Source organism: Physeter macrocephalus, chromosome 15 (genome assembly GCF_002837175.3).
Source record: "Physeter macrocephalus isolate SW-GA chromosome 15, ASM283717v5, whole genome shotgun sequence".
In the NCBI taxonomy this organism is placed as follows: Eukaryota; Metazoa; Chordata; class Mammalia; order Artiodactyla; family Physeteridae; genus Physeter; species Physeter macrocephalus.
In genome coordinates this window covers 9,514,852-9,530,556 of record NC_041228.1, presented here as the reverse complement: position 1 = coordinate 9,530,556, position 15,705 = coordinate 9,514,852, and the positions used below count along the sequence as shown (strand labels likewise).

Below are 15,705 nucleotides of genomic sequence, written 5' to 3'. Positions count from 1 at the left end.
GGGCCCAGCCGCTCCGCGGCATGTGGGATCTTCCCGGACCGGGGCACGAACCCGCGTCCCCTGCATCGGCAGGCGGACTCTCAACCACTGCGCCACCAGGGAAGCCCCTAAATGGATTTTTTAAAAGCTCTGTGAAAACAAACAAACAAATAAATGAAGCTACAGGTACGACCACACAGAGAGGAAGTATTCCAAATGCCTTTTAACACAATAATTTGACGGCACATTCGTAGGAAGAAATACTCTGAGGCTAGAAAGAGTGCAACAAGAATCTTAAAAGCATTTATAACAATCAGCTTGTAGGTGGTGGTGTTTGTAGTATTATTGTTAGATTATGGTATCTGAATTATAGGATAAAGCAAATGAATAACTGTGTTGGTGTCACTGAGAACTCGAATTATTGGGAAGGGAAAAAGGAGATGCAGATATAAGATTGATGAGATTAAGTCCAAAGTCTATTGTCCTTTGAAAATTGGAAAGTATCACTATGAACTTATGATCTATATGCATTTCCTGGCTCTGCCTATTGAAATCAAGGTCTAGAAACAATGAAAACCTAGTAGCAATGAACCATCCCAGGGTCCAGATTGTGGTTTCAAAATATCAATTCCTACAAAAGGGACCTTGTACCCTTTGCAGAGAAGGCTGAAATTTAGGGAGGAAAATTACAAGCCTGGAACATTTTTTGGTACCAGAAAGCAAGTAGACTACCGGAGACTGGGGTTATGTTGAAAGGAGTAGACCACCCCACTGTCAAATATATGTCAAGTTGAACTTTAATAAGAATAATAATTGCAGTGGATCGAAATGAAAGACCTATGTTAAAATGCAAAAGTTCATAGTGACACTTAAAAAACAAAACCTCATTGATCGCACCTTGATGATGCTCAGGAACTAGCTTATTGGGAAACTTGGAAAAAATTTATAGGTAAATTAAGCATTTACCCTGCCTTTGCTTTGTGAACTGTACTTGAAGGTAACAACTAGTTGGCGAGGAGAAGGTTCTCTTTAAAAATGTATCCCAGCTAGCAACTTATGAAATATTGATAGAATTGGAATATCACTACCTAGAATATAAATGAATGTAGGTTATTATTGTCAATAGCTGCTAATATCACAAAAGAGAGATAAGCAGATATTATATGCCTCTTAATAGTAGTTCACAAAATTAACCAATTAAATCGTTTTGCAGAAAAAAATTGAACTTGAATCTCACCGAGTTTCTAGATATAACTACCAATATAGGAAAAACAAAGGACAGAGGAATGTGTTAAATACCCCTATAAAGGGTGCAGTCAACAATAGACATTTCTATCGCAAAAAAAAAAAAAAAAAAAATGGAGGGTGGTTCTATAGATTAAAAAGAAATAAGAGACGTATCAACCAATGGCAATATATGGAATTAAGTTGGATCCCAACTGAAACAAACTTAAAAAAATATAAACTAATTAGGAAATTGAAACATTGCCTAAAGTCTTGAACATACGAAAGAATTACTGTTTTATTTTTTAAAGTGTGTTAATAGTATTGTGATTAGGCCGAGCATCGGCAGGCGGACGCGCAACCACCGCGCCACCAGGGAAGCCCCTGTTTTATTTTTTAAAGTGTGTTAATAGTATTGTGATTAGGCTGAAATTCTCTTTTAGATGCATATTGAATTATTTACAGATGAAATGACAGGACATTTGGAACTTCCTGCAAAATAATTGGGAAGGAGCAGTGAGCAAAATAAATAGGGATGTAGATGAAAAAAGACTGCACATGAGTTGGTGACTGTTGAAGCTGTGAGTTCATTACACTATTTTACATACTTTCGTATGTTTAAAATTTTGCATAAGAATAAATTTGTAAAAACGTTAAGTGGTGGCTGCAGGTTGTAGAAAAGAATGCTAGTCCTGTTTTACCACGTTGCTGTGTGACTGGGAAATTCATTCAACTTCTTGTATTTTGATTCCCCTTCTAAAAAATGAGGATAATTGCCTTCATCTCGTTTAATGCGAGACACGGATTATCATACGATCTATCGTATGGACCAAACGACATGATGTATGCAAAAGAATTCGGAAATGTCTAAAATGTAGATTTATCGAGTATTACTATGACTTTAAGGTGTCTGTGGGTGAAATCTGATGGAAACTATGCTTTCATTTTTTTTTTTTCCCCTCCAGACTCAAGACAATCGAGTTTTGATCTGTCAAGTTGCAGGACAGGTTTTTATCCACAATTTTTTCCAAATGAAATGTTTCATTTCCACCCTTAAAAAATGCAGTATTGGTTAAAGCAAGAGATAATTTTTAAAATTTCTTTCCTGTTGAAATACTCTCATCCGACTGACTTTAAATCAAAACTATGAGTAGGGAAATCTGGAGGCCAGAAGTTGACTTAAGCAAGAATTTTCCAGTTGCAAGATAAGAACATACTTTACATTTTGACTACAGGTCACTGCCATCTGAGGCATGTTCATAAAGAGATATTTTAGTCCAAGTACAGTCCTATCTCTTCACAAAGCCAGTCTCGTGAAGGCATGCATCGCATATTTTTCAGACGTCCACGGAAGGAAAGTATTCCGTTTCAGTTTACTAAGTACCTACTATGTGCTAGGGGCTGGGCATGTGCAGATAAGCAAAACAGTCTTTTTGTCAGCTGAGTGGTGATGGGAGAGCACAAAAAAGAAAGAGATCATTTCAACACAGTGTGGTCAGAGCAGACGTGAAGATAAAAGCAAAGCAAAACCAAGGCATGGACACTGCGTTTTAAAAAGTGAACTTCTTCAGCGTTTGCTCAAGAAATGTCAGTTGATTTGGAAGTGCACTCTCCTAATTTTTACCAAACTATTTAGGAACCGGCTACATGAAAAGAGTACCAAGGGAACTAATAACACATTTTTCATATGTTTTGTGCCAGGCTCTTATCACAGAAAGATAACTAACACTGGCCGGGTTCTTGCCTCGGACCAACCAGGCACTGTTCTGAGCACTTCATAAGTACTGAAGGTCATTTAATCACACAACAGCTCAACAAGGTAGGTACTTTATTATACCCATTTCACAGCTGAAGAAATGGAGGCACAGTAAGGTGAAGTCAGGTGCCCAGGGACTCACGAATAGAGGCTGGGATTTGAACTCAGGGCATTTTGACTCCAAGCTGTGGCTCTTAACCCCTATAATCTATGTCTATGACCTCATTCAGCTGTTCTCCAACTCTCAGTAGACAACTATTAGACTTTTCATTTTGCAGGTAAAGAAATGGCAGGTCTGGGCTGTTGAGCATCTCAAGGTCACCTATTCTCCCAGCGGCATTGCTGGGATGCGAACGTAAGAATTTCGTTCCAAGGCTTGGGTCTTTCTTTCTAAGCTGCACAATTCCAGTGCCCCTGTCTTTATCAGACCTAGAAGTAAGTGACTGGAGACCTGACCTCATTAATCTCAGTCTCCGTGCACGGGTGTGACTTCCTCTGCTCTAAATGGAGATGCTGAGGCAAAGCCCGAATCTCAGGGCTGCACGTGAGTCAGGCCCGAGGTAGGAGGCACCTGCCCGTCTGCTCTCTTCCGTCCAGCGTTTGGGGGGTTCACCTGCCTCAGGGGAGGACGTGTTTGGCATATCGCTCCTCATGCGTGCAGGACGAGCTTTCCCAATGATTCAGTGACCTAACCGCCTCTGTCACTCTGGAGGTGTAAAATTACACAAGCTCCCGCTGGGCTGCTGCTACATACCAGGCATCAATGGGGATCGTTCAGCCTTAATAAAAATAGAGGGCCTCTGAGGCACGAGGGAAAACGGTGGAAGCTGGTGGCAAACCCAGGAGCAGACACACTTGATCCGGATGAACAGGACTCTGATGGATGTTATGAAATGACACCCGAAGTGAGGCACTCCTGCAGAAAGCATCCTCTAACAGACAGGCAGCGGAACACGGTGGAAAGTCAATGGACCTAGAAGTTCAAGCGTTTGGATTCCTGTTTCTGTCTGGTCCTCCTTATGTCTTTGTGACCTCAGGTGACTTGAGCCTCTGCTCCTGCCTTGGGACCAAATGGATAATAATACTTTCTCTGTTTGTTTGTTTGTTTGTTTGTTTGGCTGTGCTGCACGCTTGTGGGATTTTAGTTCCCAGTGAGGCACTCCTGCAGAAAGCATCCTCTAACAGACAGGCAGCGGAACACGGTGGAAAGTCAATGGACCTAGAAGTTCAAGCGTTTGGATTCCTGTTTCTGTCTGGTCCTCCTTATGTCTTTGTGACCTCAGGTGACTTGAGCCTCTGCTCCTGCCTTGGGACAAATGGATAATAATACTTTCTCTGTTTGTTTGTTTGTTTGTTTGTTTGTTTGGCTGTGCTGCACGCTTGTGGGATTTTAGTTCCCCGACCAGGAATTGAACCCGGGCCCTCAGCAGTGAAAGCACAGAGTCCTAACCACTGGACCTCCAGGGAATTCCCTGTTTGTCTCAGACTCTTGCTTTCAGAGTAAAATATTAATGGCCCACAATTTTTGAGCACTTATTCTACGTGCAGATCACTGGGAGAGGTATATTATAATCACATTCTCATGTAATACTATATAACAAACTTATAAAAGCTGTTATTATCGTATCCATTTTACAGGTGAGAAAACTGAGACAGAAAATGAAGCAACTTAGTGAAGGTCACATATTTACTGAGTGGCGGAGTTGGGGTTTGAATAATTACCTACCCCACTCCCAAGCTTACATCTGTAACTGCTACAGTTATGGGATGTAGTTACATAATTTCAAAACCTTTTTTGAAAGTTCAAAAGAAAAAAGAAATCAGATATCACTTGAGCACTCAGGCCCTCACTATTCACTTATAAATTCTTACTTTATACCCATCTTCATGTGATGAGGTTATCTGCTTTCCCAGGACAAACGGAGAGTAGAATAAACTGAATCAGAATGTTAGAAAGGTTTCGAGGAAGGGAGCACTGAGAGGGGACAAAGGAATTCCTTAAGGTGACAGAGAAGATAGAAACATCCTTCTTATCATGGAACGAAGACCCCTACTCTGAACTTGCTCTCTCTGAGAATTTCTCACTTGTCAGTTTAAAACCTGTGTGATGGAGTGTACGTATGTTCTTCTATAGGATTGCCTTGTCTGATTCTGTCTTCACGGCCCTCAAATGGGTTGTCATTTGCATGTCAGACTAAGGAGTCCTCTCCTGTAACTAGAAGCCATCAAGATGTGGAGGACATGACCCCAGCTCTCATAGAAAACCAGAAAGACCTAAATATAGGAATTCTGCAAAGGGCCAGACTTTGACATTTGGCTTACTGTTTCACCATAAATTCAGCTAAAATTGAAAAGCAAGGTAAGGTCATATTGCAGGATTGAATGCCCTTGGCATTGTGAAGATATGCAGACAATTCTTTCTGTCTTTCCCCAATCTAGAAGGTGGAAAGGTGGGTTTTGGAGACAGATCTGGGTTTGAATTCTAGTTCTCTCACTTACTAGCTGAGTAGCCTGACTTTCTTCATCTGTAAAACAGGATCCTTAATAACGACCATTAGGGTTGTTGAGATGATCCAATGAGATAACACAGGTGAAGTGCCAGGCACATAGTAGGAGCTTGATGCATATTAACTCTTACCCCCTTTTCTTCCATTGCCAAGTTTTATTTACTCTTTTTTCCCCTTGACTACATTTTACCATCCCGCTTTATTACAAATAACTTACGTATGTATCCCCAGCTTCTAGGTTTTTAGCTGTTTCATCCCTGGTTTCTCAGGATGCGTTACCTCCCTGTCTCCATGGTGATTTCTCAGTGGTATGTTTCTATTTCTGCTCTGGCTGAGAGTCTTCCTGTTTGGTTTTTTTCCTTTCCTGGTTACTTTTTCGAAGCACCCACAAAGAGAGATGGACTGAGATCCAGAGCACAGCAGTGAAGCAGACAGGGCCTGGCTCTACCGGAAAGTGAGAATCTCCCCAGGTGAGGAATGTTACTGCATTCATGGTCTGAGTCTGCATGGAGAAATCGGACCGGTCGTGGAGAGCAGGGGACACCTCTTGGGTGAAGCCTGTTATGATATGCTCCCATGCAGAATAATTTCCTGCTTCTTTGACTCGTGAAGTCCTTGAACAAGTCTGGTCCACACATAGCACAGCCCCCATTGCATTATTTAGGGTCCGCTCTCCTCCAGGAGACAGGAGCCCCTGGGGCCAGGGATGGGATTTTGCACAGTGCTATCCATGGTGCCCACCCTAGATCCTGGCAGATGGGGAAGTGGCATCGATACGGTAGGCACTTTATCTACTCAGGACAAATCAGTGATGAAGCGCTTCCTCTATTTCTGTAAAAGGCAGTGCTCAAAATGCTGCATGCAATCACCTCCAATGATGCTTCAGAACAGCCCTAGGCAGGTATTACTATCTTATTTTAGAGAGGAGGAAACAGAGGCTCAGGGAGATAAGTTACTTGCCCAAGGCCACACATTTCTGGGACGCAGGGCAGGATTGGAACCTTGGCCCGGATGATCCTCAGACCTGATTGGGAGTTTGGGATTGACATGTACACACTGCTATATTTAAAACAGATAACCAACAAGGACCTACAGTACAGCACAGGGAACTCTGCTCAGTACTCTGGAATAATGTAAATGGGAAAAGAATTTGAAAAAGAACAGATACAGGTATATGTGTAACTGAATCACTTTGCTGTACACCTGAAACTAACACAACATTGTTAATCAACTATACTTCAGTATAAAATAAAAATTAAAACAAAAAAACCCCAAACCTGAATGTTTACCTAGTTTACACAACTCCTATAGTAATAGAACTGGGAGGGGTCCCAGTTTGCCTCAGGCAGAAATTGAAAGCTCTTTTTTTTTAAACAATAGTTTTATTGAAAGAGATATACCTAAAGGGAATGAAAACCATATTGCTCTCCAAATCATCTCCATCTTAGTTTTTTACTAAGTGGTGCATACTAGGAATTGATTCTTTAAGAATCACAACTTGCTGGGAATTCCCTGGAGGTTCAGTGGTTAGGACTTGGCGCCTTCACTTCCGGGGCCCGGGTTCAACCTCTGGTCAGGACACTAAGATCCTGCAAGCCACGCAGTGAGGCCAAAGGAAAAAAAAAAAAAGAGGAAGAAGAAAAAAAGAATCACCACTTGCTGCAAGCATCTAGAAGTCATTTATTGCAGAGCTGAGTGGCTGCCTCTCAGGTGAACTTTACGGCAATGGGAAATGCCAGGTAATCAAAGGCCGTTAGAGGAAAGTGTCAGGTTACCTGCTGTCCATGGTAGAAGACAGCGAGGAGGAACATGGCCATCAGCAGCAGTGACGCCTCCTTGGTCCCCAGGAAATCTCTGTTGGAAGAAGAAATGCAAATGGTGGTGTGGTTATTGACAAACATGGAGGGACCTCAAGGAGGCCCATTAGGAAACTGAGGTTCAGACTGGAGTGGGATGAAAAGAAAGAGGCAGTTGTTTTTTGAGCTCCCACTCTATGATAGGGGCTTCTCTATAAGGCTTTCCATACAGGCTAATTCAGAACTCAGTTAATCCCCAAGGGTACGAGGTCACATAGGTCATTCCTGCTGGGAGACTCTAGAATCCAGCATCTAGACAATGGTCTTTCATTAATAATGATGTCTTCTATTTGCAAAACACTTTCTCTAGATTTCAAAGAGCTCTTATACTTTCTTGTCACAAAAATCCATGTGAAGACAGACATCCCCTCTTTTTCTTTAGATGTTATCCTATAGAAGAGGCAGGCAAGGTACTTGCTACGTGGCAGCCCCTGTTCTAAGTGCTGTAAGAATCACACTTAGGGCTTCCCTGGTGGCGCAGTGGTTGAGAATCCGCCTGCCATTGCAGGGGACACGGGTTCGAGCCCTGGTCTGGGAAGATCCCACGTGCCGTGGAGCAGCTGGGCCCGTGAGCCACAACTACTGAGCCTGCGCGTCTGGAGCCTGTGCTCCGCAACAAGAGAGGCCGCGATAGTGAGAGGTCCGCGCACCGCGATGAAGAGTGGCCCCCGCTCGCCACAACTAGAGAAAGCCCTCGCACAGAAACGAAGACCCAACACAGCCATAAATAAATAAAGAAATAAATTTAAAAGAATCACACTTAGGTTTTTATATAAATTCCTATTTCAATTTTGGGCACTGTTGTTACCCTCTTTGATCTCTTTTCTACATGGCTGCTAGAATATTTTTTATCATTAAAGCCAGATCACATTATTACTCTTTTGTTTTACAGCTTCCCAACCACAAGCATACATGCAGACCCAGCTTCCACTCTCGGGTCTGCTGCTGACCAGTGGTTTGACCTTGGACAAGCCACTTAATATCTCTGAGCCTCAGCTCATTGCCCTGTGAAAGACCCTAACTGCGTTTACCTTCCTAATTGTGAGAATTAATTGACCAAATCTTGGTCGCGTGTTTGGCATGGTGTGTGGCCCATGTCTCCCTCTCTTTACCCCCTAAAGCTCCCAGCACATCATCTTGCCCCTGGTGGTGGCGTTTTACAAAATCACTCGTTCACACGGCTTAGTTTGAATGGGAGATGTCCTATGTTTAGCTCCTTGTGAATAAACTCCTGCTCTGACTGGCACTTCTGATATCCTTTTCTTTGTGATGCAGAAGACTTTGTAAAGCTCAGCAATTTATCACTTAAAACACACTTTCAAGAGAAAACCTCTTGAAAGGTTTTAAACACCTCTTGAATCATTTTGAAAGCGGTGGTTGACTAAAAATAGAGAGGTGGCTAGATCAAATTCGGAAGAGAAGTAAAGGAAAATTATGAATGGTCTTTGAGGCTTCAGGATGTATTTCAGATGGAAAAAAGTATGACCTGAGTAGAGACTACAAAATATGCACAGTAAGTCAGCCTGGCCAAAGAACATCCAGAAAGAACTGTGATTTGAATTTAGAAGGGATTTTTTCTTTTTCTGTAGCTTCTATGACTGTTTGAAGAAATTCCAAAGAGAGCCAAATGGCTGAAATCTGTACAGTATCTGCTAGATTTTGGGTGGCAGAGACATAAAACCCAGGACATTTTGAACTAATTTATTTGTATTAACAAAATGACTAAATTAATACTATCCTCTCCCTATGCTCATAGAAGAGGACATATTAAGTGAAAACACATGTAGAATAATGTGATTCTCAAGGATACCACAATCTTTAGAGATCATCTTATCTGATGTCTTAAAAAAATTCATATTTAATTTGAGTGTTAATCATTATAGAAGTACTCATTCTAGTTGTAGTGAATTTGGAAGCTAATACAAATTCACAAATAAAAAAACAAAAATAAAAATGATCCTTTAGACTACCACCCAGAGAAAACAATGGTTAATATTTTGGAATCACCTCAGTGTCATTTCCTTTTCCTTTATGCAAAAATATATTTATGTTTACAAATTTAGAACTGTATGCATAGTTCATACTGCTTTGTAACCTACTTTTGCACTTAGTATGTATTATGAAAATAATTCCGTGTAACTAAATACTTTACAATGTGAATTTAATGGATTCATCCAATTCCATATTATGTGTACCATACATAATATAATAGTCCTTGCAAGCCTTTTCATTTATTGGTTGAAAACTGAGGCCCAGAGAGAAGAAGGCACTTGCTTAAGGTCACACAGCTGACTTGTGTCCCAGCCAGGATGAGAATTCACATCTCAGGCACCAAGTTTGGAGCATTAGCCATGGAGCACCTGAAGCCAAATTTTAATGTAGCTTTTAGCCCCCATTTCCCCTCATGAAACCCCAAATAAACCAGCCAGTTTGAATTTATCTTTTATTCTGTTGCCATACTAATGACTGCATTTGCTTAGCGCTGATTTTGTCATACCTCTAATAACACTTTGCATACATTGCCTGCTTTAATTGTCATAGCAACACTTAAAATATTATTACCCCTATTCTGGTAAAGCAGAAACTGAGACTCAGATGTTAGATGGTACACTCCAACTCACAGATCTAGTGAATGGTGAAGGCTGGCTATCGATCCAGATCTCAACGATGTTTTTTCTGTAGCTATCATGCCCTCCTACATGCACTTACTTATAAGTACTTGCCTCTAAGCTCCTTAAGTGTCTTATTCGTCTGTGAATCTGCAGGGCCTACCAAAGCCCACAACAAAGGTATGACACTTAAGTCCGAAAGCAAATTGTGCTTACAGCATGGGGAACACAAGGTTTACGGGTAATGGTGAGCAAAAATCATAGGGTTGTAGATAGATGACGCTTAGCTTACCGTGAACTAGCGGTGTAATATGATTCTAAATGAAATAATATTTCTATCAGTCACTCATTCATCTCATATTTCATTCGGCAAACATTTAATTGGACACCTGCTGCCAGATACTCCACTAAGTGCCAAAAATATGAACATGAGTAATGGCCCTTGCCCTCAAAACTCCTATTCTAATGGAAGAGGAAGACATGGCAATTAAAGATTGGAACAGACAGGGATAAGTGCAATGATAAAAAATTATGTGCACAGATTAGAAAATGAGGAATGATCAGAGTGGGCTTCCCTGAGGGGCGAGGGCCTTGAGTATGATGGCGTGGCAGGGGAGGTGTGTGCAGAATCTGGTAACCGGCACGTGGTTTCCTGTGGCTAGAATACGGGCTATAAATGGTGACCCGTGGAGCTGCAGGAGATAAGGTTGGAGGAGTCGATGGGACTCCAGGGAGAGCTTGGACGTTCTGGATAAGCAGGTTGAACTTTTTGTTCCTTAGAGGCAACAGGGAGACCCTTAAGGATTTTAAGAAGGATAATGCGTTGACCACAGGGCTTTGACGGCTTTGAGGAGGGTGGATTGAGAGTGCAGGCTGGGGGATCAGGTAGGGTACAGCAGTCCAGAGATGGTAGTAGGGAAATTTCTAGAACAGCAGTATTTGTGGTATAGAAGGGGTCATGTCTGATGACACTCGTTAGTATTCATCAAGTGCTTACGCTACGCCAGACCTTGTGCTAAGTTTCCATGATCACATTTGATGTCTCACATATTCCTACAACATAGGAACTATTATCATCCCCACTTTACAGATGAGCAAAACAGGGCTTAGAGAGGTCATCACTTTTAATTAATTTGCTCAAGATCACACAGCTGGTTGATGGTGGAGATGGCATTTGAACACAGGTGGTTTAGCTCCTCAACTTGTACTCACAAATGTCATGACGTAGTCTTCCCTGTAAGGGATGCTGAGGAGGATGAATCTTTAGGGACGGATAAGATATTGGGTGCCTCCCCTGTTTGGGGCTCAGTGTCATCCACGGAGACGGGGGGTTGTCAGGGAGGGGCCTCATGAGACGACAGAGAGTCTGAGTATTCGGGATCATCTCAGTGTGGGTGCAGCCAGGCTGCCCTGTGCAAGGTTCTCTGTACTTTCCCAGGCCCCTGACCCTCACGAACAACCAGCAGAAATGCCCTGAACCAATGTGAACTCCTACGGGGTTGGTTCAATTCCGAGAGCATGAGCAGACTGTGACTGCCAAATGGGTCCACAGTTTGCCTTCTGACCCGCTGACTTACATGCAGCTGAGAGGGAAGGCTGAACGAACTCCTCCGTTCCTTATTCATTTAATTCTGTTGATAGCAGAGCGTGAGTGAAGACAAGACTAACCGATAATTGACCTTGAGTCAGGAAGAAGCTGAGAAAAGCACCTGAATGTCAGCAGCAATGAATTTGGGATTATGCTTTACTCTTACAATCCTACTTAACAGTTTAACTGCCAGTTTTTCCTTAAGACCTCAAAACAGAATTCAGAACTAAACCTTTCTCCTAAAAATGAAGGAGGGGATAGGAAGGAACAGATACTGATCACATACTATGTGCCAGGCACATCAGAGCCTCACGTGTCCCATACCAGAGTGTAGCTACTCCACTTCACTGATGGGTAAAGTGAGGTCCAGAGGTGGAAAGAGACTTTCCAATGCAACAGAGTCTGGATCTGAAGCCAAAGCCCTGGCTTGTTCCATTAATGCTGTGTTTTCCTCTGAATGAATAGATTTTAGATGGTTTAATTTTTATTTCTACTACCAACGTGGCCTATTTGGTTCCTACATCTCTTGGCCGTCTTTTGTGCTGGCTTCTGCTTGGCCATGGGACATCTCTTGGCACTAACTATTTTACCTAATTTGAAACTGTTTTGACTTTCTTTGAACCCTGGGAATATGGTGAGAGATTCTTCATCTTGATTTAAGAGAGATGTATGCAGTATTTACAAACATGGACTTTGGAGCCCGAAAGACCTGAGTTTGAATCCGGATCTGTTACCTACTGGCCGTGTGCAACCGGGTAATTGTTGAACCTCTCTGAGCCTGCGTTCCTCAGATGGTTGCCGTGAGGGTTAAATAGGGTAGCGGATATAAAGTGGATGATGCAGATGCGTAACAGACACAAATTAGTACCTAGAATTTATAAAGAACCTTTACAAATCTAGTAAGAAGAAGGCAAGCCACCTAATAAAAAACCAGGCAAAAGACATGACCTGGAAGTTTACCGAAAATGGTCACTAAACAACAACAAAAAAGATGCACAAATTTACTCATGATCAAGGAACTACTCTCGAAAATAATGAGATAAAATTCTCACTCAGGAATTCAATAAGAATTACAAGGACTGCTGTCTGTAAGAGAGAAATTGTTCCAATCTCGTTGGAGAGCCATTTGGCAATATTTTAAAACATGGAAAATGCAGATACCCTATACTCCAGCTAGTGTGCTTTTAGATCTAAACCCCAGGAGACATTTTCAATGATGATCACTGAAGTACTGATAACCTTTTAATAGGTCAAAGGATAAACATATTTCGGGGGAAAGTGGGGGGTGGGTGGTGGTGGTGGTATGAATTGGGAGACTGGGATTGACATGTAGACACTAATATGTATAAAATAGATAACTAATAAGAACCTGCTGTATAAAAAAATAAAATAAAATAAAATTCAAAAAAAAATAAAATGAATCAGATCTGTAGTTATGAAGCTGGATGGATCTAAAAAATACTATATTGCATGGCAACACAAGAATTTTATAAATAATTTATAATACAGATAAAACTAAATAATATAAAACACGTGGATGGGAAGCATATATATTAAGTGCAATAGAAGTTGACTCTTGGGAGGAGGATAAAAGAACAATGCTGGGAAAGGGAACTTCAACGATATCTGAAATAACCTTATCCTTTTAAAAATGCAGAAGGAAACGTGACTAATTGCTGGCATTGTTTGTTTCCAGGGGTTGGTTCATAGATGTTCACATTATTAGCATCAGGAACATTTTCTGAGGCTTCCCCTGCATCGGCAGGCGGACGCGCAACCACTGCGCCACCAGGGAAGCCCTCATTTTTTAATTTTTAAAAAACTTTTGGCTGCACCGCGTGGCATGTGGGATCTTAGTTCCCTGACCAGAGATGGTACCCGCACCCCCTGCAGTGGAAGCACAGAGTCTTAACCACTGGACCTCCAGGGAAGTCCCTTCTTGAACTAACTTGACCTCATCTTTCTCTCAGCCTGTTGGCCGCTTGTTCTGGTCTCAGTGAGACCAATGTGCTTCCCACCCCTGAGGCCAATCTGCAACATGCTCAGTGTCTGGCTCTTTCCATCACTTCTGGCTCCCATGAAGCTCCATAAGGCAGTTGTGGGATCTGGTTTCCCCAAGGGCTGTGGAAATGGCCAAGTGATGTCCCCAGCAAGTACATCCAGAGATGAACTGTGACTAATGGGAGAAAGAGGAGGGCAGGAGCCAGTAGATTCCTCTCCCCTCCTCTGTTTGTGACACTTCCCTACCTCATCACCTACCCAGAGATACTTCAATTGGCCAAATGAATACATCTTCCAAGGCACCAGCTTCGCAATTCATGGGGTCAGCACAACATGGCATTTGCTTGTATTTGCTTCCCATCCTTTTCTTCTTCACGTCTCTTTTTTTTTTTTTAATGTGGTATGCGGGCCTCCCTCTGCTGTGGCCTCTCCCGTTGCGGAGCACAGGCTCCGGATGCGCAGGCTCAGCGGCCATGGCTCACGGGCCCAGCCGCTCCGCGGCACGTGGGATCCTCCCAGACCGGGGCGCGAACCCGGTTCCCCTGCATCGGCAGGCGGACGCGCAACCGCTGCGCCACCAGGGAAGTCCCCTTCACGTCTCTTTTCCCTCACTTTTGCTGCCCTGGGTTTGCATTAGCACTTCATGCTTGCCTCAGGCTCTGTTCTCTAAGGAATCTAGGCTAAGTATTTTTTTGGTATTTTTCTATATTTCAAAAATAACAAAATGCAAGGAGTATAGTAAATGCTCAATGCACAATGTCTGCTATTACTAATAGTGCTACAGCAACATTATAATCAGACCCTACAAATCTTAGAGCTATTAAAGTTGAAGGAGTCATGAACTATTAGATTTGGGGAGACCTGAGCTATGGTTTAGTCCAAACTTTAATTCATTAATTAATCTGTAATGAATATACAGGATAAAATGGAAAATTAGGAATTTTGCCTAAACTGGTAATCCAGAGAGTGTACACAACAAGAAATATGTTGATATATTCCTTAAGTCCCCAAATTTTGATAACTTTACCTCGATCATTTTCCCAGTGGTTCCATTTCCCACTGAAAGTTGAGCACTTTTTGAACACAGTGACGGACACTTACTCTCCACTGTGATTCAGGCTGTCATAGCGCAGGAAGAGTCCTGCATAGATGGTCTCGGTCAGCAGGGCGTAGATGGCGATCATAATCAGCAGCACAGCCAGCTTCAGGACAGAGTTAAGTCGGAGGAAAACCGCACAGGTCACCATGGCCAACACCCCCGTGAAGACGAAGTACTGAAAACAGAGAAGGTAGGTGGTCAGATTCAACAGGAATGTGGGAGGCTCATTCTCCTAGTCATGGATTCCAGTGGGTCTCTTTATACAGATGTTTGCTGAGCATCTCCATTTGGAGGTCTCAAGCCATCCTCAAACTCAACAGGTCCCAAGTTGAACTCATCACTTCCTTACCACCGCCCAAACCTCTGTTCCCTATTCTTGGGGGAACCATTTGCACCATTCCTCAAGCCAGAAGCCTTGGTCTCTCATCTTTGTTGCCTTTCTTTTCCCCCACATTCCACAGCCAGGTCATCCTAAGTCTGTAGATTCTACTTCCTTAATAGATTGCACATCCATCCACTTTGCTCCTTCTACCCTGTTTCTGTTTCAGCTCTCACCTACAGTTTGCAACAGTTTTCTGGCAGCTCTGGCAGCTTCTAGCTCCCAATCCCTACAGAATACACACTATTATTCTCCATTCAGTATTTCTACAACACAGATCTGATCATGTCACTCCTTAACTTGAAGTCTTTTCATTGCTCTCCATTCCCACAAATTATATTCTCCTTCCTGCATGGCAAAACTCTCAAGACCATCATGTATCAGATTTCCTTTCACTTTCCAAATCCCCACATACGTTCCAGCCTCACTGTCTATCGGCTCTCCCCCGTAGGTCTTTCCCTGCTCTCCCGTGCCTCAGTGCTTTGCATCTCCAGTGCCCTGTTTCTCAAGTGTCATCCATGTGACTAAGCCTTACTTCTCTCACAAGCATTAGCTCAGGTGTCCTCTCCTCTGAGAAGCCTTCATGCATGTCTCCAGGTGCTTCTGGATACAGCCTCCTTCCTCCATAGCATCCTTCGCAGCCCAGCATAATATCTGCCACTCCATCATATTTTTTGGGGGGGGGCCGCCCTGCACGGCATGTGGAA

At 42.7% G+C, this 15,705-nt stretch overlaps 1 protein-coding gene across 1 annotated transcript in view; it reads right to left on the bottom strand.

The window, feature by feature from the left end:
- The window catches only part of ADCY8 (adenylate cyclase 8), a 223,685-nt gene that overhangs the window by 37,735 nt on the left and 170,245 nt on the right, over positions 1-15,705 (bottom strand). Inside the window, exons 12-13 of the mRNA XM_007101973.2 lie at positions 14,622-14,794; positions 7,242-7,320 (exon numbers count right to left, since the gene is read on the bottom strand). Of these exons, the coding sequence (XP_007102035.2) occupies positions 7,242-7,320; positions 14,622-14,794 (252 nt within the window). The remainder of the gene's footprint in view (positions 1-7,241; positions 7,321-14,621; positions 14,795-15,705) is intronic.